Source organism: Caretta caretta, chromosome 9, assembly GCF_965140235.1.
Source record: "Caretta caretta isolate rCarCar2 chromosome 9, rCarCar1.hap1, whole genome shotgun sequence".
NCBI lineage: Eukaryota > Metazoa > Chordata > Testudines > Cheloniidae > Caretta > Caretta caretta.
The window spans coordinates 33359155-33380858 of NC_134214.1; the positions used below are offsets into that span (position 1 = coordinate 33359155).

General features: G+C 48.9%; 2 protein-coding genes across 7 annotated transcripts in view; one reads left to right on the forward strand and one right to left on the reverse strand.

Moving 5' to 3' along the window:
• The window catches only part of FBXO36 (F-box protein 36), a 278670-nt gene that overhangs the window by 53634 nt on the left and 203332 nt on the right, over nucleotides 1-21704 (reverse strand). The window contains exon 1 of one of the 3 annotated variants that reach the window (XM_048865316.2): nucleotides 17086-17431. The exons of 1 other annotated variant lie outside the window; for it this stretch is intronic. In XM_048865316.2, the coding sequence (XP_048721273.1) occupies nucleotides 17086-17181 (96 nt within the window). In that variant the 5' untranslated portion in view covers nucleotides 17182-17431. Of the gene's footprint in view, nucleotides 1-17085; nucleotides 17432-21704 lie in introns of those variants that run through there. One more of the 3 variants, XM_048865315.2, reaches the window with a different exon arrangement.
• The window catches only part of TRIP12 (thyroid hormone receptor interactor 12), a 151988-nt gene continuing 147863 nt past the window's right edge, over nucleotides 17580-21704 (forward strand). For 2 of the 4 annotated variants that reach the window (XM_048865307.2, XM_048865310.2), the window contains exon 1: nucleotides 17580-17746. The gene's annotated coding sequence lies outside the window, so the exon portion shown is untranslated. The remainder of the gene's footprint in view (nucleotides 17747-21704) is intronic. The other 2 variants (XM_048865311.2, XM_048865312.2) reach the window with 1 other exon arrangement.

Sequence of the window (21704 nt, forward strand, 5' to 3'; positions counted from 1 at the left end):
TTCTTTTTCCCCCAATTATTATATCCTACTTCTCCAGCTAATCTTTTAAGAGTGACTTATTTCAGTTAAACTTATTCCAAATTGATTTAAATTAAATCAAAATAAGCTTGATTTAAACTGGAATAAGACTGTCCACATAGTCTTTTGTATCAGTTTAAGCAAAATGGTTTAAAATTACATCTTAGGTTAAACTGGTACAAACTTCTTGTGTAACCCTAAAAGCTTGTCTACAGATGGAATTGTTTCTGATTAACTCCATGTGTGGACACTCTTATTCCAGAAGACTGCCTTGTTCCTGTTTAGCTCAACCCACTTTGAAAGAGGGGGCTAGTTTACCTACACAGACTCTTCCGATACAGCTACACCATCACCAGTATAGCTATACTGGCAGAGCTCCTAGCATAAAAACAGCGTATGCCAATAGAAAGAGTTTTTCTGCTGGTAGAGTAAAACCACCTCCCTGAACATCATTAGCTATACTGACAGATACACTCTTCTGTCTGTACTTCTGCATGTATGCTGGGAGTTTTGCTGGCACATTTATGTTGGCTGAAGTGTGTGCATTTTTCCCCACATTTGTAACAGACATAGCTATGTCAACAAAACTTCTTAGTGTAGACCTGGCCTGGTTTAAGCTAGACAGGAGTAAGGCACTCTTGTTTTGCAATAAGAGTGCCTGTGATTGGAGTTAAAGAGGAACCGCTATTGTATTTTAAACTTACATCCTACCTTAATTTATGTTTATTTTCAAGGTAGACAAACCCTTAAACTGAAATAAGAGTGTCCACAGAGTGATTTGCACCAGTTTAAACTAAATTGGTTTAAAAAACATTTTTAAGTTAAAGTGGTGAATCTTCTGTGTGTAGACTTTGGCACTTTCACTTTCTGTGACTCAATCCTATCCTTCTCCCAGATCTTCTTACTACATCTCCCCACTCCTTCCCTTGAACAGGCCTCTTTCTTCCTTTTTAACATTATTGCATACAACTGTATGCCAACTTTACAAAAATTATACTCACTCTGGATACTTCTTTTGTGCAGAGGAATAAAATATAGTTATTATATCATCATGGTATGGATGGACAAGTAAATTTAGTGTCCGGACAGGGGCACTTTCATGACAACTTTGCTAGGCAGTTATATGGCAACAAGAAAAAAAGAAAATGTGCTATGAACAATTAAAAGACAACAGAAAACAAATGATATATAACATAAAAGCAACTCAGGAGCAAAGAAAGGAAAGTTTTACATACAGTTTTAGAAGGTGGGAAAAAAAATAGAATTATGTTGAAGAATTCTGCAGATGTACAACAGAGTAAAAAAGACCCTCATAGGTTATGTACCATCCTAAGTAAGCTAAGAAGCAAATACAATTATTAAACAATTAAAGATTCATAAAGAAGGACAAGCAGTGATATATTTTTTGTCCAAACAAGTCTGTAAAGGAGCCAGGTACAGCTGGAAAGTATTATTTAATGAAGAGAAGATAGTTTTCCCATGGTAGGTATGTCCTATATTATTTACAGACATTACGTACTATATTATTTACAGACATTACACTTCCATGACCTGACAATTATGTGCATGGCAGGTAGAATTATATCTCTGTAGATATCTTTGAAGTTATCCATCTTCAGTGCCGTTATATATAGTCCATGCAAGAAATTCTTTGGTAAAAATAAGAGATTAAGTCATGTAATTTGAGTCCCGGTATCATTAATCATGTACTAGAACTGGGTTAAGAGTGAGCAAAATCACCCTAGATAAAAGAAGGACCCTGTCCCTTGATAGGACTTTATGAAAACTGAAAAATAAACCAGTATTTTATTTACAAGTAACTGTGATATAATCTCTGGATTAATTTTAATCTGTATTTCTTTGCAGAAATATAGTACATAGTAGGACTGGTCTGAAAAATTCTGTCAAAAATGTATTTCAACTGAAAACTGGGTTTTTGACTGAACAAAATGTCACTCTGGTAATTAATGGCTTAAAATGTGAAAAACTAAAATTTTTTAAAACTTGTATAATTTTATAAAGTCTCTCTCTTTTACAATAGTGGTCCAATTCCACAGCTGTTGTAAATCAGTGTACCGAGACTGAAATCAATGGAACTATGCTGATTTACATCATCTGCATATCACCACATTGGTGAAAAAGGAAATTGCAGAAACATCAGTTTCCGCCATTGTTACCAATGTAATCTCTAATCATATCTAATGTCCACACCCTACAAGGTCTCAGAGTCTTCCAGGCAGGAGCCTCTCACTCTTTGCAGTCTCACTACAACCTCCTGAACTTCCCCTTTACTAGATCCACCTTCTGCTCTTTACAGGAAATTGCCTGACTTGCTTGGCCACAGGTTCTCCAGTCCAAGGGCAAGCCCCTGTGCTAGAGTCAAAATTATTACCTAATTAGTTGCTGATTAGCAGAAACAGCCATCTAACATGCTTGATTCAAAGTGGCATCATTAGGTTTTAAGAACTACCACCTCTAAGAGCCTCAAGATATGAAGGCTCTTTTTTAAGCTATTGTTTAAGTCTGTAGACTGAGATTTTCAGAAACGCTGAGTAACTTTCACTGATTTCCTCCCTACTTTTAAAGAACAGTAGGCCATAACTGACTCACAACAAGTTACCAGTGATTCCTACTCTTGTGGTTTTATAATAAGTCAAGCTTTCCTCATCAACTATGAGGGGCAGAAAATTTACTTTTTAAAAAAAACGAAAGCTAAGATTCTCATGTAATCACATGACTACAAGAGCTGGCATTTAAAAAAAACACATCAAATATTGCAAGACTTGCAATAAAATTACAAAAGTTAACAACACTGCACTCAGAATTTATTGCAGGATTGGGCCTAATTTAAAACACAACAAATTGGTAACAAACAATAGAAGGTAAAGAGGATGAAGAAGAGCAACAGCAATAGGAATACTTGGTTACACACACTAGCTATTTGTCTAACTTGACAGTTCTGAATCTATTGGTTAAAAAAATCTGGGCATTGATCTCCTACTGCACATGTAGGTGTGCAGGTATGTCTTTGCTCGGATGCAGTTATGCAGGGAAATTACATGAGAATATTTGATAAAACATAAAAGTTGTTCCATAAGTACTATGTATTACTTTTATGGCTAAGTGGTTAAACAATTTACCAACATGAAGCAATCCCATGTCTAGTCAAGCATTTGCTAATGGAGTGGGTGACAGGTGTATTATTAATTACATGTTGAGTAGATCATTCTCTGGTTACATTCCTAATGTAACCATCCTCATTTTCTAGTCATCAGGCCATTCCCTCAGGAACTTAAACACCAGACTACTGTTTGTCCTTGCTCTGTGTCTCACTACAGAGACCCCACCATCTGGAATAAACTCCCTGAACCTTTTCAAATCCTACTTTTTCTTCATAGCCTATTATCCCCAGTACAACAATCAAACTTCTGGAACTTCCAAGTTTTCCTATTTCCAATTATGTTCCTTTAACGTGACTATTATATGCTTTTCTGCCACCCACCATGCCAACAGATGTTAACTCTATCATAGTTTGTAATCAATGCTAGACAAATCACTAACCAGAAGTTTGATCCTACTTACCAACAGAACATGCAAGAATTGCAGAACATGCAAGGTGTGGGGTGCATGAGAGGGAAAACGTGAATCAATCCCCTATTCCAGAGAGCAATTTTGACGATAAAACTAGGAGAGACAAAATATATGCCCTTGCCTACACTAGGGAATTTTACAAAAAATGTCCAACCCATACTACCATCAGTTCCAGAAGAAGTCCTAGCATAGACAAGGCTTTTTTGGCCAGAACTGTTTTTTACCACTATGTTATTTAAACCTGGCTCTTAGAGGCAAATAATCCTGCCCCTTCCTCCACAACAATGTAAAGCACTCTTAAGAATAGCCACACTGGGTCAGACCAATGGTCCATCTAGCCCAGTATCCTGTCTTCTGAGAGACGCTGGTGCCAGATATTTCAGAGGGAATGTACAGAACAGGGCAATTATCAAATGATCCATCCTGACTTTGGCAGGGAGAGATTTAGGGACACCCAGAGCATGGGGTTGTGTCCCTATCTTGGCTAATAGCCATTGATGAACCTATTAGCCATGAACTTGTGTAATTCTTTTTTGAGCCCAGTTATACTTTTGACTTTCACAACAACCCGAGGCAACGAGATTGATTGTGCATTGTGTGAAGTACTTCCTTTTGATTGTTTTAAACCTGCTGCCTATTAATGTCATTGGGTGACCCCTGGTTCTTGTGTTATATAAAGGGGTAAATAACACTTCTTTATTCACTTTCTCTTCACCAGTGTTTCCCAAAGTGTGGTATGTGTACCTCTGGTGGTACGTGAAAGGGTTTCAAGGGGTACGGGGCAGAATTTTTTATTTTACTTTATCATAACGGGACCCCCGGCCGGCAGTGGGCTGAGTGGGGCCGGCGGACAGAACCCCAGACCTGTGGCGGGTTGAGCAGCTCAGCCCGCTACAGGTCTGGGGTTCTGTCAGCTGGCTCCTGCCAGCCGGGGTCCTGGCTGCCAGCCCCGCTCACTCTGCTGCCTGCCGGGGGTCCCGTTTACCCAGGCCAGCAGCGAGCTGAACGGGGCCGGCGGACAGAACTTCAGCCCCGCTGCCAGCCTGAGCAGCTCACCCCACTGCCAGCTCCTGCCAGCCGGGGTCCCAGCCGCCGGCCCCGCTCAGCCCATTGCTGACCGGGGGGTCCCATTCACCCAGGCCGGCAGCAGGCTGACTGGGGCCGGCGGACAGAACCTCAGACCCACTGCCGGACCCACTGAGAGGCTCAGACCCGCTGCTGGTCTGGGGTTCTGTCCTCCAGCTCCTGCCAGCTGGGGTCCTGGCCGCTGGCCCCACTCAGCCCGCTGCCAGCCCGGGGTTCCATTCACACCGGCTGGCAGCCAGGGCCGGCTCCAGCTTTTATTCCGCCCCAAGTGGCGAAGAAAAGAAAAGCAGAAGTTGTACCACCGAAGAAAGCACAGAAGAGCGGACGCAAACCACGTGTGTGCGTTACCGTGGCTAGGGCAATACACTTGCCTTTGTGGCATGTGCAGCAGTCATATTGATGGATAAAAGTGAATAACTACTCTAAAGATCGTAGCAAGTACATACTTGGTGTGTATTAATATACAAATTTCTCTAGTTTTGTTTTCATTAAATCCATTTACAATGGCTCGCTGGCTAAAAACGGGAAGTTTGAAACGTACAAAAGAAAATTATGAAGGAAATACGAATGTTAGTGATAATTATGCCGAAAAATGCAGTGACATGGCTACATCAGACAACTGTGACGACAAAATTAGTGAACCGTGTGAACCATTTGTAAGTTTATTTAACGTATCAGCTGCAAAGAAAAAGAAAAAAGCCCGCAAATATGTTGAAGAATATCTTAAACTGGGATTTTCATGGACTGGCGATGAGGTGGAGCCTGTTCCACTATATGTGATTTGTTACAAGACTCTCACAAATAAAAGCATGAAACAATCCAACCTAAAACACCATTTCAATAGCAAACATAAAGAATATGAGGGAAAACCTGTAGAATTCTTTGAAAATAGGCGCAAAGATCTCCAAAAGTCCCAGAAAACAATTCGTAATGTGATGGGAGGTGAAAATATGAAAGCACTGAAAGCTTCATGTAGTGTGGCGTACTTAATTGCAAAGTCCAGAGCTGCTGAAGTGATTGGTGAGACATTAGTGAAACCTGCAGCCAAAGTAATAGTGCAAGTGATGACTGGAGACAAGGCTAGCAAAGCTATAGGTCATGTCCCCCTCTCAGATAACACTGTTCATTGTAGAATCACAGATATGGCTGAAAATGTAAAGCAGCAATTATTGTCAAGAGTATAAAAGAGTCGCTACTATGCATTGCAAGTGGATGAATCCACTGATACTGTGAATTTAGCTAATCTTTTGTTGTTTGTCAGATACGAGCTGAATAATGAAGTCCATGATGACATTTTGTTCTGCCAACCTATACCAACGCATACAACTGGAGAAGCTATTTTTAAAGTTATTGATGACTTTAAAATCATGTGGAATTTGGAGCACTTCAGAAAATGCTACAACTGGGGTCCTGGATTTCAAAATATTACTGAGCACTTGCTCCCCTTTCTCCATTGCATCAAACACAATCTACTTGTCTTCACTTTCAAGGCTCTTCACAGCCTATCCCCTTATGTATCCTCTCTTATATGCTATCAGGATGCCAACTCCCATCACCACTCTGCCAGTGATGCTAGCTTTCATTGTCCATTTTTTAAAATTACAGACAGGCACCACCACTGTGCTTTCTTTCTTTTTTTTTTTTTTTGAAGCAAAAGATGTTTTTTTATTTGCATAACACACTTACAAAGTAAAAACAGCAGCATATGCAATGTGTAACACAGCAACCAATCACAATTATTTTCTCATTAGCTTCAGGGGAGGGAAGTGTTCAAGCTTGCCTGGGCCCAGAGCAGGAGGCTTCCTCGACTCTCGTGGTCTTCCACCCTTCTGAGTTACCTGGTGGTCCAGAGCAAGGGGGCTTCATCGACTTTCGTGGTCTTCCACCTCTTCGAGTTACCTGGCGCCACGCCCGAGTGTCACCAACAATTCCCTCCTCTGAAAGCACCCAACAAGAGGAGCAGGCTGTGGGGTGGACAATCAGGGGAGTGGGGGGGGCACGTGCTCCCACGTGTGAAAGGACCCCTCTAAGGTGGTGGCGTTCGCAGCAGCAATAGCTGAGGCTGGGGTCCCTTACTCTCTCCCCCAGTCAAAGGGTCAGACAAAGGGACCCGGACGGGGACACCGAGCAGAGAACCTCGGACAGCACCCACCGCTCCTCAAAAGCATCAAGGGAGTCGGTGGACGCCGCCCAGAGGAACTCCACCTGGATACGTGAATGGACTGAGGATCGGAAAACGGCCCCACAGTCACAGGAAACTCCATCGGCCAACCTCCTCTCTCTGGTTTTATAGATGGCCGTTTTAGCCAGGGCCAGGAGAAGGTTAACTAGGAGATCCCGCGACTTTGTGAGGCCATGGATGGGGAGTGCATAAATAAAAAGGTGAAGGGAAAAATGCAACCAAAAACATAACAGAAGATTTGTGAGGAGCTGGAACAGGGGCTGCAGCCTGGTGCACTCCAAATATATGTGCGCCAGGGTTTCCCTCACACCACAAAAGGGACAAGTATCTGGGACGGGGGTGAACCGCGCCAAGTATGTGCCCGTGCTCACAGCTCCATGAAGAAGCCGCCAACTGATGTCCCCGATGGGCCTCGGAACCAAGGTGGAATATAGGCTGGCCCACCGGGGTGCTCACCCTCCAAATGTGGCAGAAGGTCTCACCATTTTGTATCTGGGCGGGACACTAGGGTGAGGGCGTGAAGGGTGTGGAGCACGAGCGTGTACAGTTCATTCAGCTGGCTTGCAGTGAAGGGGTGAGGGGGTCGATTGGGTCTGCAGGGCAGGGGTCCAATTAAAAGGTCCGGCGGGCCTGGGGTAGAGGGTGGGTGGGGCATGCCCTCGAGCAGAACCTGGTCAAGGTAAGCTCGAGCAGAGAGTGGCAAAGCAGCCTTCGCCTCCTGAAGTACGCGCCGGGGGGGTGCGAGGTCTGGAGAGCCCCATGCACCGGGCGAGCGTCAGGGGATCCAGCCAGTCTCCCCGGTTGTAGTCCAGGAGGTCTCCGACTCTCGTGACTTCTGCCAGGATCAAGCTCTGGCGCACCGAGCGGGACTCCGCCACCTGCACACAGAGCTGGGGGTTGTGTAGCAAGGGCTCCGCGAGGAGATCTACCCCCTCAGTGACCGCCACGGACCTGGTAGTTAAAAACAGTTTCCAAGTCTGGAGGAGGTCCTGGTAGAAGACCGGCAGCCCTGAGAGGTCTTGTGGAAGACCTCCCGGACAGAGATAAAAGAGCTGCCGGTCATATCGGAGCCCTCGGATGTGGCGCAGGATGGCGTGCGCCAGTGTGCTCCACGCCGAACTGCCTGCACCATAGAGGAGTCTCTGTAGGGCCTGGAGGCGGAAGACATGGACCTGACACTTGAAGACACTTCAGGCCCTGTCCTCCTTCCTTCAGGGGTAGATGAAGAACCCCTACAGGGGCCCAGTGTGTTCCTGACCAAAAGAACCCCAGAATCGATGTCCGGAGGTTGGTCAGGAAACCCGGGGCCGGGACCAGGGTGTTGAGCCAGTACCAGAGCATGGACAGGACTAGTTGATTAAGCACCAGCGCTCTCCCTCAGAGGGAGAGACATTGGAGTAGTCCCGTCCATTTCTGGAGCCACTCTATCACCCCGCCCTCTAAATTTTCCCAGTTTTCCAGTGGAGAGGGATGCGTGGCAGAAAGGTAAACGCCAAGGTAGAGCAGTGGACCCACGCTCCACCGGATGGTCTGAAGCACTGGTGGGAGGGAGCTCACCTGCCGCCAGTCTCCTACTGCCAAGCCAGAGCTTTTGACCCAGTTGACCCGGGCGGAGGAGGCTGCTGAATAGATGGCCTGGCAAACCTCAACCCGCGCCAAGTCTCTGGGGTCCTGGATCACGAGGAGCACGTCATCAGCGTACGCCGACAGGACCAGCTGCAGCTCCGGCTCCTGCAGCACAAACCCTGTCAACCTCTTGAGGAGGAGATAGAGGAAGGGTTCGATCGCCAGAGCGTACAGTTGGCCCGAGAGGGGGCATCCCTGCCGTACTCCTCGCCCGAAGCTGACCGGTTCAGTCAGGGCCCAGTTGAGCTTAACCAGACACTCTGCGGAAGTGTACAGCACCCAGAGAAAACCCACAAACTGGGGTCCAAAGCCAAACGCCTGCAGAGTGCTCAGGAGGTACCCGTGGTCCACCCTATTGAATGCCTTCTCCTGATCTAAGGACAGGAGGGCAAACGACAGACCGTCTCTACGCCCGAGTTCTAAAAGGTCCCGAACTATGAATAGGTTATCAAAGATACTGCGGTCCGGGATGGTGTAGGTCTGGTCTGGGTGGATCACGTCCGCCAGCACAGACCCTAGCCGCAGCGAGATTGCTTTCGCTACGATTTTGTAGTCCGTGCTGAGGAGCGAGACGGGACGCCAATTTCGTAAATCGCGGAGGTCCCCCTTCTTCGGCAATAAGGTGAGCACAGCTTGCCTGCACGAAAGAGGGAGGACCCCGCTCTGGAGAGACTCGGCCCAGACAGTGACTAGGTCTGGGCAGAGGACGTCCCAGAACACACGGTAGAACTCCACGGTCAGCCCATCCATGCCTGGAGACTTATTAGTGGGCATACGACGGAGGGCTTCCGAGAACTCGGTCAGAGAGAGGCAATTCTAGCCGGTCTCGGTCGCTCGCACTGACCGTAGGGAGCTCCTCCCAAAGCACTCTGCAAGCGCTAGGGTCAGTCGGATCCGGGGAGAAAAGACTTGTGTAGAAGGCTTGGGCCCTCCCGCACGTCTCCACCGGTTCCGTGAGGGGGGTGCCGTCTTCTGCCAGGAGGCAGGTGACGTGTTCCTTAGCCCCTCTCGTTTTCTCCAGGGCATAGAAGAAGCGGGAGCCGCGATCCATCTCCCGAAGGAGGCGGATGCGGCATCGAACAAATGTGCCCCGGGTCCGATGGTCCTTGCAGAGGAGCGGATCTTCGGGGCTGGCGGCCAAACGCCTCTCCAGCTCTAAGACCTCCTGTTCCAACTGCTCTATCGACGCATTTCTCTGTCGGCTGGTGCCCCGGGTGTAGTCGTGGCAGAAAAGCCTGGTGCGCACCACCTTCCCCAGGTCCCACCATCGCCACGCCGAGGGAAAGGCATGCCGCTGCCCTCGCCAGGCCAGCCAGAATTCCCGGAAGGATGTCACGAAGCCTTCATCCTCCAACAGGCTGTTGTTAAAATGCCAATAGGCCGGCCCTGGCCTCTCCACACAGAGGGATGCTGTCACAGTGGCTAGGTGATGGTCAGAAAATGGGGCCAGCCGAATGCTGGAGGAGTGGGCTCGTGAGAGATGGAAGCGTGATAAATAAATGCGGTCCAACCGGGAGTGGCTCAACCGATGGGCTTCCACCCGGACAAAGGTGAACGTGGAAGTGTCATCCGGGTGGTGGTCACGCCAGATGTCCACGAGGGAGTGATGTTCAACTATCTTCCGGAGGGTGTCCGCGGTGGCCGGGCTCTGCTCGGTTCCCAAGCGGTCTCGCTCCTCGAGGGTGGTATTAAAATCCCCTCCCAGGACCAGGCACTTGTGAGAATCTAAGGTACCAAGGAAGGCGGACGCCTGCTGATAAAATTGCAGCCGCTCCGGGCCCGATGTCGGGGCATAGACATTAACGAGGTTAACCACGAGCCCCTCTATACGGACCCAGAGATGCAGCAGGCGACCTGGCACGGCCTCGGCAACCCCTAGCACCTCGGGCCGTAGGTCGGGGGAGAACAGGGTCGCCACTCCAGCCTGCCAAATCGTGGAATGGCTAAAGTAGACCCTGTCCCGCCACTCCAGCCGCCAACTGTCTTCGGCGGTCGGATCCGTATGGGTCTCCTGCAGGAGAATCACAGAGTACCCTCCCTCCCGAAGGAAGGAGAGCACCTGGGACCTGCGGAGAACCATCCTACAGCCCCAGGTGTTCAACGTTGCGATGGTGAGAGGTGTCATGTGGGGGGGCCGGGGGGGATCCTCAATGGCAGGGACGCTCGCATCCCGCAACGGGCCACGCAACAGTCCTTGACCCATCCCGTAGGTGAGTAATTGATCATGGAAGACGCGGACCCGCCAGTAGGCCGCGGCATCCTGCTTCCCCGTCCCTCTACCTTCCCCTATGAGGGCCCTTGATGGGCTGGAGCTTCTAGGCCTGCCTCAAGCTCTGGGGCGATATGGGGCGGTGGAGGGAAGATAGCAGCTTCTAATGGGTCGGGGCAGGAGAACACAAAGGCCGCTCCCTGGGGGTCATCAGTTGGGAAAGGGAAGGAGACAGCCCTGGTGGCGGCAATAACATTGCAGGAGGTAAATTGGATAGGGGTAGGGGCAGGGGCAGAGGCGAGGTTCTGGGTTTCGGGAGGCAAGCAGCTGGATGGTGGCGCCTCCCGATCAGACTCGAGGGTTAAGGGGGTGGGGAGGGAGCTCTCAGTGATACCAGGCGCGGGCTCTATGGTGGATTTAGCGGCCACAGCATCAGGAGGTGGATTATCTTCTGTTGGGCCCCCGCCTGGGAAGGAAATCAATTGCTCTGCACCAACGAGGGGTGCCCCTGGTGACTCGTGTCCCGTCCACGTGGTGCCGGCTGTCACCTGAGCAGGCTGGGCGGTCTTCAGCGGCCGGGTCAATGGAGGAGTCCAGGGGCTCCTCAGAGGTGGGAGCAGAAGCAGCAGTTAGGGGGAGGGAGCATGGGGAAAAGAGAGGTGGAGTGAGGTCACCCAAATTGAGGTTTGGTGGCAAAAGGTCGTCCTCCCCCTGGGCGACCGGGGACAGATCTAGGGCCTCGATCTCCGCGAACATGGAGGAGAGGACACTTTCCGTCGCCCCAGGGTTCTCCCCGCTAGCACCCGTCACGACGGTTGCCTCGGGGTTCACGGGGGCTTTGGGTAGTGTCAGGACAGAAGGGGCTTCCTCGAGGGTCTCGGAGGGGAGGGTCTCCCGTGGAGGGGAGACACTACCTTTCGGTGCTACCACATCTTTCCCGGCTGACACCGGTGGATGGGATGCACTCGTGGGCAAAGCGGAAGGTTCGGCATTGGTGCCCCCCTTCGGGTAGATGAGGCAGAGCTTGAGCCTTCCGCTTGCCTCGCTTCCCCTGAACTAGGGCCCAGCCCTCCATGGCATCATCTGGGGGCTGGTTAGCAGGGGTCGTGTCGGGGGTAAAGGCGATGGCTCAGGGACTTGGGGGGGGGCGATGGGGCGGCATAAGGGAGGGAGGATTCTCCCTGGGGCAGGCTCTCTCCCATGCCTGGTGGTATCTCTGCCACATCCTCCTCCATAGGCCCTGCCAGATTGTCAGCAGTGAGGGTGGGGCTCTCCCGCTCATCTGGGCGTTGTAGGGGAGGTGCACCTTGGGCCTGAGCAGGAGAAGCGGTGGTCCGAAGAGGAGGGGGAGCAGGTTTGGGTATCGGGCGGCCAGGGCGTCGGCAATGACGGGGCCGATGTCCTGCCGGGTCTCGGGGACCCCAGATGCCCCTCCTTGCCAGGCTAAGGGGCAGTCCCTCCAGACATGCCCTGACATCTGGCAGAGGTAGCACCGGGCTTCCCCCGTGGAGAAATACACCCGGTAACGGGCCCCCTGGTGGGGGACTAGGAAGGACCCCTTGAGCGCCTCTCCGTCACGCGCCGCCGATGGCAGTAGAAGCGGCACTTGCCAGCGGAAGGAAAAGATGTGACGGAGGGTGGAGTCGTTGCAGCCCAACGGGAGAGGACTGATGACAGAAACAGGTTTCCCCAGGGTGGAAAGGGCGGGTAACAGGGCAGCACTGAGGAGAAAAGGAGGGACAGAGGTCAGGACCAGGCGGACGCCCAGGTCCTCTAGCGGCTCTAGGGGGACAAACATCCCTCCCACCGCCAGGCCCCTCTCCACTGCCTCCTGGGCGGCAGCCTCTGATGCTAAGAAGAAGACGACCTTCCCATACATTTTGGAGGCCGCCACAATGGCCGAGGGCCCCACCACCCTCGCCAATGCCCGCACATAGGTCTCCACATGGGGCGAGGCGGGCTCCAGGAGGCATCGGACACCGTGCTTCCCTGTCATGGTGGGGAAGGGGCCCCGGCCGCTGTTGATGGTGGCGGAGGCGGTGGGCAGGAGAGATGACGAGGAGGCAGGCGGGGGGGCTTCCGCCGCCCGGGCATACATCCTGGGGGCTGAGGGAGGGACACCCGCAGAGCTGGTAAAGGGAGCAGTGGGGAGGGATGCCGTGGTTGGTGGCAGGGCCGCAGCAGTGGGGGTGACCCCTGCCACAGAGGGCCTGGTGGTTTTAGCGGGGCCCTTCCCCTTCTTCTTGCCCTGGCCTTTCCCGCCGGCTGTGGGGGCTCCCCTAGAGTCTGGGGAGGCGGTGGACATGGCAGCGGCGGAGGTCACCCCGGTGCCCTCCATTGCTGATGCCCCAGCGGGGGCGGTGGCAGGTGGTTAACAGGAGTTGGGGTCAGGTAAAAAGGGACAGGCTGTGGGATGGGCAGTTCGGGGGGGGGGCACATGAACCACCGTACGCTTGTCCTGAGAGTCCTGTTTGGTTGGCTTGTGCTTCTGGCCCACACGGTGGAATCAGGGCGAGCAGCTAAGTCCAGAGGCAGATGTTAAACCGCCAGCAATGACGGTGGAGGAGGCAGTTGTGAAGATGGCAGCGTGGGGGTTGGGAGGACACAGATGGATCGGGGGGCGGCTCCGTGCCACACCCCCTGTGTCCCTACGAACACAGTCTCGACATAGTCAAGGCCTCCCCCCACATGAGAGCACAGTTCGAAAGTTACTCAGTCTTGGGCCCTGTCCACGGCGATTTGTAAGTTCCCCGGGCGGTGTTCCTCTGGTAGACTGCTGTTTCTCTGTCTGTTCTGGGTTTTCTTTTTTGCATTCCAGAAATGCCGGAGCAAGTGATAAGATTCCTCTCAACCGGAGACGGGTCCGCAGACAAACAGCAAGCGGCTGGGTCTGGGTCCTTCCACTCCCCCCATCCGGGGAAGTGGGCCGGCAGGCCCCCCCTCTCTCGGGGGAGGATTTCAGCTGGAGTGGCAGCAGCATCCGAGGGCGGGCGGGGGGAGGGGGGGGTTACAGCCGGCCAGCAGCTGGCCAGCACTCTAGCAACAGCGGAGAAAGAAAAAAAACAACAAAAGGAAAAGAAAGGGGAGAGAGCGTCTGGCCCAGTTGGGGGGGAAGCTGAAAGCAGGGGCAAAAAGCAAGGAAAGCCCAGGCCAGAGGGCAGCAGAGCAGGCTAAGTAGGTCCCTTTTCCCTGGGTAACGTAACAGGGAAGGTTCGAGAACCATCAGGAACCTTCTGGAGACAATTAAGACAGGCTGATTAGAACACCTGCAGCCAATCAAGAAGCTGCTAGAATCAATTAAGGCAGGCTAATCAGGGCACCTGGGTTTTAAAAAGGAGCTCACTTCAGTTTGTGGTGTTCCTGTGAGGAACTGAGAGTGAGAATGTGGACTGTTGGAGGACTGAGGTATACAAGCATTATCAGACACCAGGAGGAAGGTCCTATGGATAAAGAAGGTGTTGGGAGGAGGCCATGGGGAAGTAGCCCAGGAGTTGTAGCTGTCGCACAGCTGTTCCAGGAGGCACTCTAGACAGCTGTATTCCACAGGGCCCTGGGCTGGAACCCAGAGTAAAGGGCAGGCCTGGGTTCCCCCCAAATCCTCCCAACTCCTGGTCAGACACAGGAGGAGATGACCTGGACTGTGAATTCAGGAAAAACGGCCAAGCTGAGGGCTGCCGTGAAGCTCTAAGGTGAACAAATTCGCCAATAAGTGCATGACCCACCAAGGTAGAGCAGGAACTTTGTCACACTGCTCTGGATGCTCAAATAGTTCATTCAAATAGTCATAAAATAAATAAAATAGTCATGAAATCAAAACAAAATTTTTCAAAGCATGCTAAGCAACTATACATCAAGGAGGACTAACTTTATGCTAAGGCTCTTATCCTGTAAACATTCCTACTTTTACGCACACATAGTAGTTCCACTGACTTCTATGGGGCTATTCACATTCTTAAAGTTATGCAGACAGGTAAATATTTACAAGATCTGGCCTCAGTTTGAATTACCAAACCACTGCCTTTAAAAAAAAAAAATCTACCTGAAGTTCTTTTCAGGATATCTATGTGAAAAAAATAGAGGTTAAAATAAGATATTGTTATGGGTTGGGTTAAACCTCATTGAAACTGCCGGATATTAACAGCTGCCCTTCATTTTGGGAAAAATGTAAAGAACAATTGAGCTACTTTATAGAATAGATGGATGAAACGATAGGGGCCTTTGCCCAGAATAAAGCCACACCCAAGGCTGGAGTAGGTTTTAGCCATGTGGCAGGAGGTCCCTCTGTGATCTTGGGGCAGGGTTTGATTGGACTCAAGTGGTGTGTGTTACAGGGAAGCAGTGATAAACACCATAGAAACAGACACAGAAAAGAAGACAGCAGAACAAGCAGTTGGAGCATGGCCCTGAGAAAAAGTCGAGAGTGAGTGAGCAAGAGAGCGCTTTTTGTGCTAAGTGCTGGGTAGAAAGGGACTTGGAATTGTGAGCAAAGTAACTGTCTTGCTGGTTAATTCCTGCTGTGTTTAGAGAAACAGGAATTTGTACATTCCTAATGAATAAACAGATTACATCAAAGAAATACCTGACTCCATCATCAATTTCTCTACCCAACTGAAACAACTCTCGGGGGCCAAATATTGCCAAAGTGCTCATGTCATAACGGGGCAACAATATATATATATTTTAAAAATAGCAGAATGTAATGAACATTTTTTTTAAATCACCTTAGTCAGACACCCAGTGTGGAAATTTCAGCCTCAAAACAGAATTTTTCAGAAAGAAGTAACTGAAACTTTTGAAATTTTAACTATTTTTGTTGCTACTGTTGACTAGTATACTTTCATATTAATTGGGGAAAAAAACAACTAACAATTACTTATAGTGGCACTTTTAAAAGGAAACTAATAAAAAAAAAGCATGTGGGACATAAAGATCAAAGCTTGGAATTCTATTCATTTTGGAGTAATAGATTCAATTTTGGTTTGCTTATTTTACAGGCCTGACGACTCTCACCCGATTGGAGGGAAGACATCTTTGTCGTTTTGGATTAGTTTTAATGACATGTAAAAAGTATCTCCTTCTTGTGACAAGAAATTTGGCTAGGTGTTTTAATGAGACCATTAAAATCTCACTTAGCATATTATTTTTGAAATCTCACAACATTAAAACTGATACACACAACCTGAGACAGAGCTCAGTATTCATATCTTGCACCTGCTCTCTCCATGCAATACCTTTACTTTCAAGATCAAACCTAGTCAAATTTAGGGTAAACATGAAACAAACCTGAAGTACATCTTTAAAGAAGCGGAAAGTAGTCCCATCATTTGCTGGAGCGACTCTCTTATTGGAGATTAATTTTAAAGCAGTTTTAAGGGCATCAGTCTTACTCTTGTGATAAAGGATTTTGCAGTACGTTTCAATAAGACACTTAAAATCTCACTCAGGGTTATTTTGAACACTCTTCTGAACCACCCCTGGACATTACCAGAGAAATAAAATTCTAACTAACCTGCCAAAGAAGTGTCTTGACATGTATTATCCTGTAAGATTATGAAAATGTATTGGCTTCCTGTCCCAGGACAGGCAGATTAATTCTTCTTAGCTATTCACTTCACCTTCCTGGCAGGATATTTCAATGGAAAACTAGTGATTTGCCTGTAAATTGTTTGTTCCAGCTCCTTTAAAACTTGCTTTTCCTTAGGAAAAGCATTGTGACTTTTCTCAGCATTGTGTTGTTTTCTCTAATCACTGGATCACTTATTTGTGACAGTCTTTGAAGGTCCCTTAATTTGTTCTGTATTTTTTTTCAGGGTCACAGTATCTCATACAACTGTGGAATGTTTTCAAGGTTACTGAATCATCACTCTGCAACACTTTTTCATACTCAGTTGGTGACTTTCCTATTTTACCCCTGAATTTCTTACTGGGGATACTTTCCAACGCGTAGTGGATCCTCAGATCTCACATGCTTTACGTGCACTACTACTCAGATCCCATTCAGTGATGATACACCCCCCCCCCCTCCCCGGATACTTGGTCAGCGAGTTTTCCCCCAGGCAATGCTTTTCCATACATTCACAAGCACGTTTCAGTGACGCTTAGGAATCCTACGTGCCCTCCGTACCAACCTTTGGTGGTGTTTCCCCACCCGCCTGCCCGACTCCTAGTCAACGGCCTTTGCCAGGCCCCCCTCTGGATTCCCGACCGGTGACAGATCCGTGGACCATCCCCAAGCTGCGGGTTGCCCCGACAGCCCGTTGAGTTGCCTCATCTGCGTGCGAGCCGGAGCAGCAACAGCCCGGTGGGCAGCTGGCAGTGGGATGGGGGCGCTGGCGGAGGCCACAGGCAGGACCTCCTTCCTTCGTTCACCCACCTCCTTCTGGGTGACGATCAGCTGGTAGAAGTCCTTGCTGGGGGCTGGGGCCTGCGCGCGGGTCTCAAACAAGTTCTCCTCCAGTAGAGACGCCATTTTGGGACGCTGGCAAGAGGTGACTATGGCAACCAGGAAGGGGTGGGCATCACGAGAGGTCACTGGGAGCCCAGCCCCCTCTTAAAGGAGCCGGGTCGATATTAACGCTCTAGCCCAGCGGGGTCTTCGCCCCAGCGGCGAGGAGGGTCCTATACACCCCTTAGTTGGTAAAAACTGTTCCTCCAGCCCCGCTGACCTGAGGGGAAATACTTCCATGGACCCAGGGGTGACGACCCCGGCGGAAGGATACCGCTCGGTAGGCCAAGAAACGCCTGGAAGCGCAGGGAAGCAGGACGAGCAAACCGCCGGTCCGCGGACTTCGCGGGGGGCGGCCAGCCGGGCAGGGGGAGCGCCTTTAGGCAAGGGGGACGGGTAGGGGCTGCGGACCCCGTTGGGGGGGGGTAAAGTAGTCCCCAGCCTCCCCCTGTGCCACTGGAAGGGGTTCGGCTGCGGAAGCGGACGGCGCGCTGGTCGGTGCTGCGGCTTCAGCTGATAATTGAAGGGAAGGGAAGCTGCTGCTGGGGTGGCACGGAGCGTCTGCGGAGGCCGCATCGGGACAAACTAGGTACATGGGGCTCCTCTCCCTTTTCCTAGGCACTGAAGATGTGAGTGGGGCGCTGGGCCCCCTCAACTGCCCTAGGCTGGCTTGGTCAGGCCCGTTGTGTCACCCCCGGTATGAGCTCAGCTGCCCTTCCCGGGGCAGGGGGGAGGGGAGAAGCGCCATCCCAGGCATTGTTTGTGGGGGAGTGAGTGTTGGGGCCTGGGAGGAGGTGTAATGATCGGGAGAGGCCAAGGGGGTGGAAGGGCGAAGAGGGCCCTGGGTTTAATAATGGGATTCTGGTGGTGAGGCCTCACTGAGGAAGGGATGAGGGGGTGGAGGTGGTAGAAATGGAGCTGACAAAATGGCCAAGCAGCCACTGGAAGCTGACTTCAATGCACCCCCACCACCCCCAAAATATTAAGGGGGGGAGGGGGAGAAGCTGCCCCCAATCCCTACCTCACACAATGCCCCCGACAGCCTGGAGCCCCAAGGTGGAGGACTCTTCTCCGCACCAGCTACGACTAGCTCTGTAGCCTGGGTAGTTGCTAATACAAAAGGCTAGTGTCAGGGTTGACGCTACTGAACCAGATTTGTATTTGCCTCCCCCCATAAACCCCCTTTCCCTGTTGTCGTTGTTATACTTATTTTTAAGGCGCTATCGAGTCACCTTTTTTATAAAAGCAACAAAAACCCAGTCGGAGAAAGAAAAGGCAAAATAATCAGCCGCCGTCCATATTTCCCAGGCGAGGGGAGAGGGTGTTGATTCGAGTTACAATACTGACTACCCACGAGAGGATTATTTCTACCCGCATCGGTTCAGAGCTGATTCCCCCCCCCCCCTCTTTTTTTCCTCTCTTCATTTTTGTTGCTTTCAGTGAAGTAACCAGTCCCTTGGTCCTGCCGTTTGTTTGCATAATGCTCACACGTAAATTCTCTCTTCCCCCGTCACCCCCCTTACTGCTAGTCCCGTGATACTGTATCGGTGAGAGTGGCTGGGTATTGGGGAGCCGTGAAGATTTTTGTGTGTGGGGGGGGTGCTCGCACTACTCACGCCGATCCCTTCCTAGCTGCTGCCCTGGCTGTCTGGGGCTGGTAAACAAACCGATGCCGGGGCTTTTACCAGACCTGCAGGCCCATCTTCCTGCTGTTCAACTTTTTTATTGTTCCCCCTCCCCCCGCCTCCTAATGCACTGGCTCATCGGGTTTCTCCGTAGTTGGGTGTTTTAAGGGATCGGGAGTCTGAAAGTCTAGACTGTGAACCGGAAAATAATAGGGGGAAAAGTGGAAAGTCGTGTCACGGGCTTTGGGGGAAAAACATCAACGAATGGAACAAAGGTCCTGCCTGAAATGGAGAGAGAGAGAGGCCTGCATGTGCGGCTCGATTGTGTCGCATTTATACAAGGGGAAAGAAATGAGAGCTTGGCATTGGCCTAAATTCACCTCGTAAGTCTGGCATACGGTTTGGAAATGCTTTTAGAGTGCGTTCGGTTTGTTTTCAGGGTGGTTTTGATATGTGCAACCATCCACTAATCATCCTAATTCAGGGTGAGTTTCAGTGTAAACAGTCGTCTTTCTTCATCCTGTTCAGCAGCAGTATTGATACACTGGATTTAAGGCCACATCATAAAAGTTTACTTTAAGAGGGTGACTCTCTGAATTTCTCTATTTGAGAGCATAAGCTTACGTTTATACTTAAATATTGAGTTTCATGGAGTTCTCAGGGCTGTCATCTTTTGACAAGGCAACTTGAATAAGGGATACTGAATTGAAACACACAGCCAAATCCTTTATCACAAGAGAGAGAAACTTTAAAAACTAAATTAAAAATAAAAAATGAAGGCGTTTTCCTCAGAATGAATAAGATTTGGTTTGTCTCTGCATATGTACAGGTAGAAATATGTATAAGTCAAGCAGCCGCTAACAATCTTGTAATTAAGGAGGTCATTATTTCCACTTTGTGCCTTATTTTCCTTTTTTCCCCTCTCCTCCCCAGGAGTTCTGAGGTTTGGTGGCTGTCTTTTTAAAGACAACTGAATTCTCAATATTTATATTTTTAATGAGTTTTTTAAAGTGTCTGATAATTGACAGTTTGTTTAACTTTAAGCATAACATATTAAAAGGCTAAAATTGTCAGATGAGTACAATGAGCCTAAAAGCAATATTTTAGTGAGTAAATACTGTAAATAAGGCAGTCTATTGCGACAACTTATTACTAAGTGGTATTCAAAATGGTCTAACAAACTGTGGTAAGCTTTAACTTTTATTTACCACACTTACTAAATTTCTAAAAGGCTTTCAGCTATGCGATTCAGGTGTGTGTACATTTATGTTCCTTGTATAAAATGAAAGAACGCATCCTCCAAAACTTGCTGCACCCACAAAGCCTCCCATCCTTAGAAGCCTGAGGAAAAGAGATGGGCTGTCTCATCATTTCACTCAGTGGTTGTCAGACCAACTTGAGAAATGAGTTTACATCACTATCGCTCTTCCCGAGAAAGCATAATCTCAAACCTCAAGATGGTTAACATTCAGGGGCTATGAACAAACAGCTGTTTAAGACACCATATTGACAGCTTCAGCACAGCAGAGACCCCAGAATTTTCAGGATTTTATAGATCAGCTAATGCTCCTCTTTCAGAGGAAAGAATGGAACCAATTAAGTACTACTCCAGCCAGGGACCACAGGCTAGGTGCCAGTGTTTTGTTTCTGTGACTGGATTATTTATCTCTTCAAAACTAGACCCTGAAAGCACACTAAGATAACATTTAGTCTGATGAATCTTCAAAAGCAAGGAAATGTCTAATTGTATCTAAGATGCAAAGCCTTGGATAACAAAACATGAATTGCAAAAGCCTCTAAACAGTGGGTGATATATTGCAATGTCTAGGCAGAAAAGGTTTAAAAAAATCAGCTTTGAGTTTTCTTGCTTGCCTCTGTTTAGTTGTCAGATCCTTAAGACTTTGAGGCCTATTTACACTACTAATAGAACCAGTAAGATAATCTGACTATAGAACAGTTGTACCCTTAAACCATGTTATCTAGTTTAGTTGGGAACGTGGCTAGAATGTCTCTGTGCTATATGTTGTGGTTCAGGAGCTTGTATTTGTAGGGTAGATGGGCCCTAAATACAGCTTTGGTAGTTTTGCTAAACAATATGCTGTAACAACTAAGGATTAAAGATTCCAAAGGCTAAGTAACGTAACTTATAACCACCTAAGAAACCTATTAAATGGTGGGTACTGCTTGTCATAATTTATTTACATTGTAACATTCTAAAAGATATATCTTTTGTTTCTGCTATTTCAGTGATGCCACACCTATACACAGATTCCGAAGACACCTCTGTAAACCAGTAAACATAATTGAGGCCAATAGAGCCCTGTAATATCTCAAGAGGCATTTTTGGGGTAGGGTAAGGTGGGCTCTTACTATGAAGGCAGTGTAATACAGTGCACTGTCAATTGGACAGGAACTCAGGAGACCTGGATTCTGTTCCTTAGTTTAACCTCTGCCACTGGTGTACTGGATCCCATGGCAAATCATGTCACCTCTCTGCTTCAGTTTCCCTACTTGTATAATGGGGCCAATATTTACCTTCTTTGTAAAGCTATTTGAGATGCAGGAATGATATCCAAGTATGTGTCCATTGTAGATTACTTAGCAGTAGTAGACCTGAACTGTAACTGTCCTTTCCTGGTTCTGCTGTTGCTCAAGGAAGGCAGTGGCACTGTTATAATAAGATTTCATGGTTAAGGAGTCTTAGCTTTGTCTACATGTTTTGAAGTAAATTTTATTATGAACTAACTCTTGATATACTGCTCTACATGTAGTAATATGAATCAGTTACATGTTTGAGGATTTTCCTGCAAGAGCCATCAGCTAGCTATTGCTATCTGGAAAAGCTGAAAGTGGCATGGGCTTAGTCTTTAGGTACCCCTTTCTTCCTTGAATTCCCAGCTTCTGCACTTTACATGAAGTCCT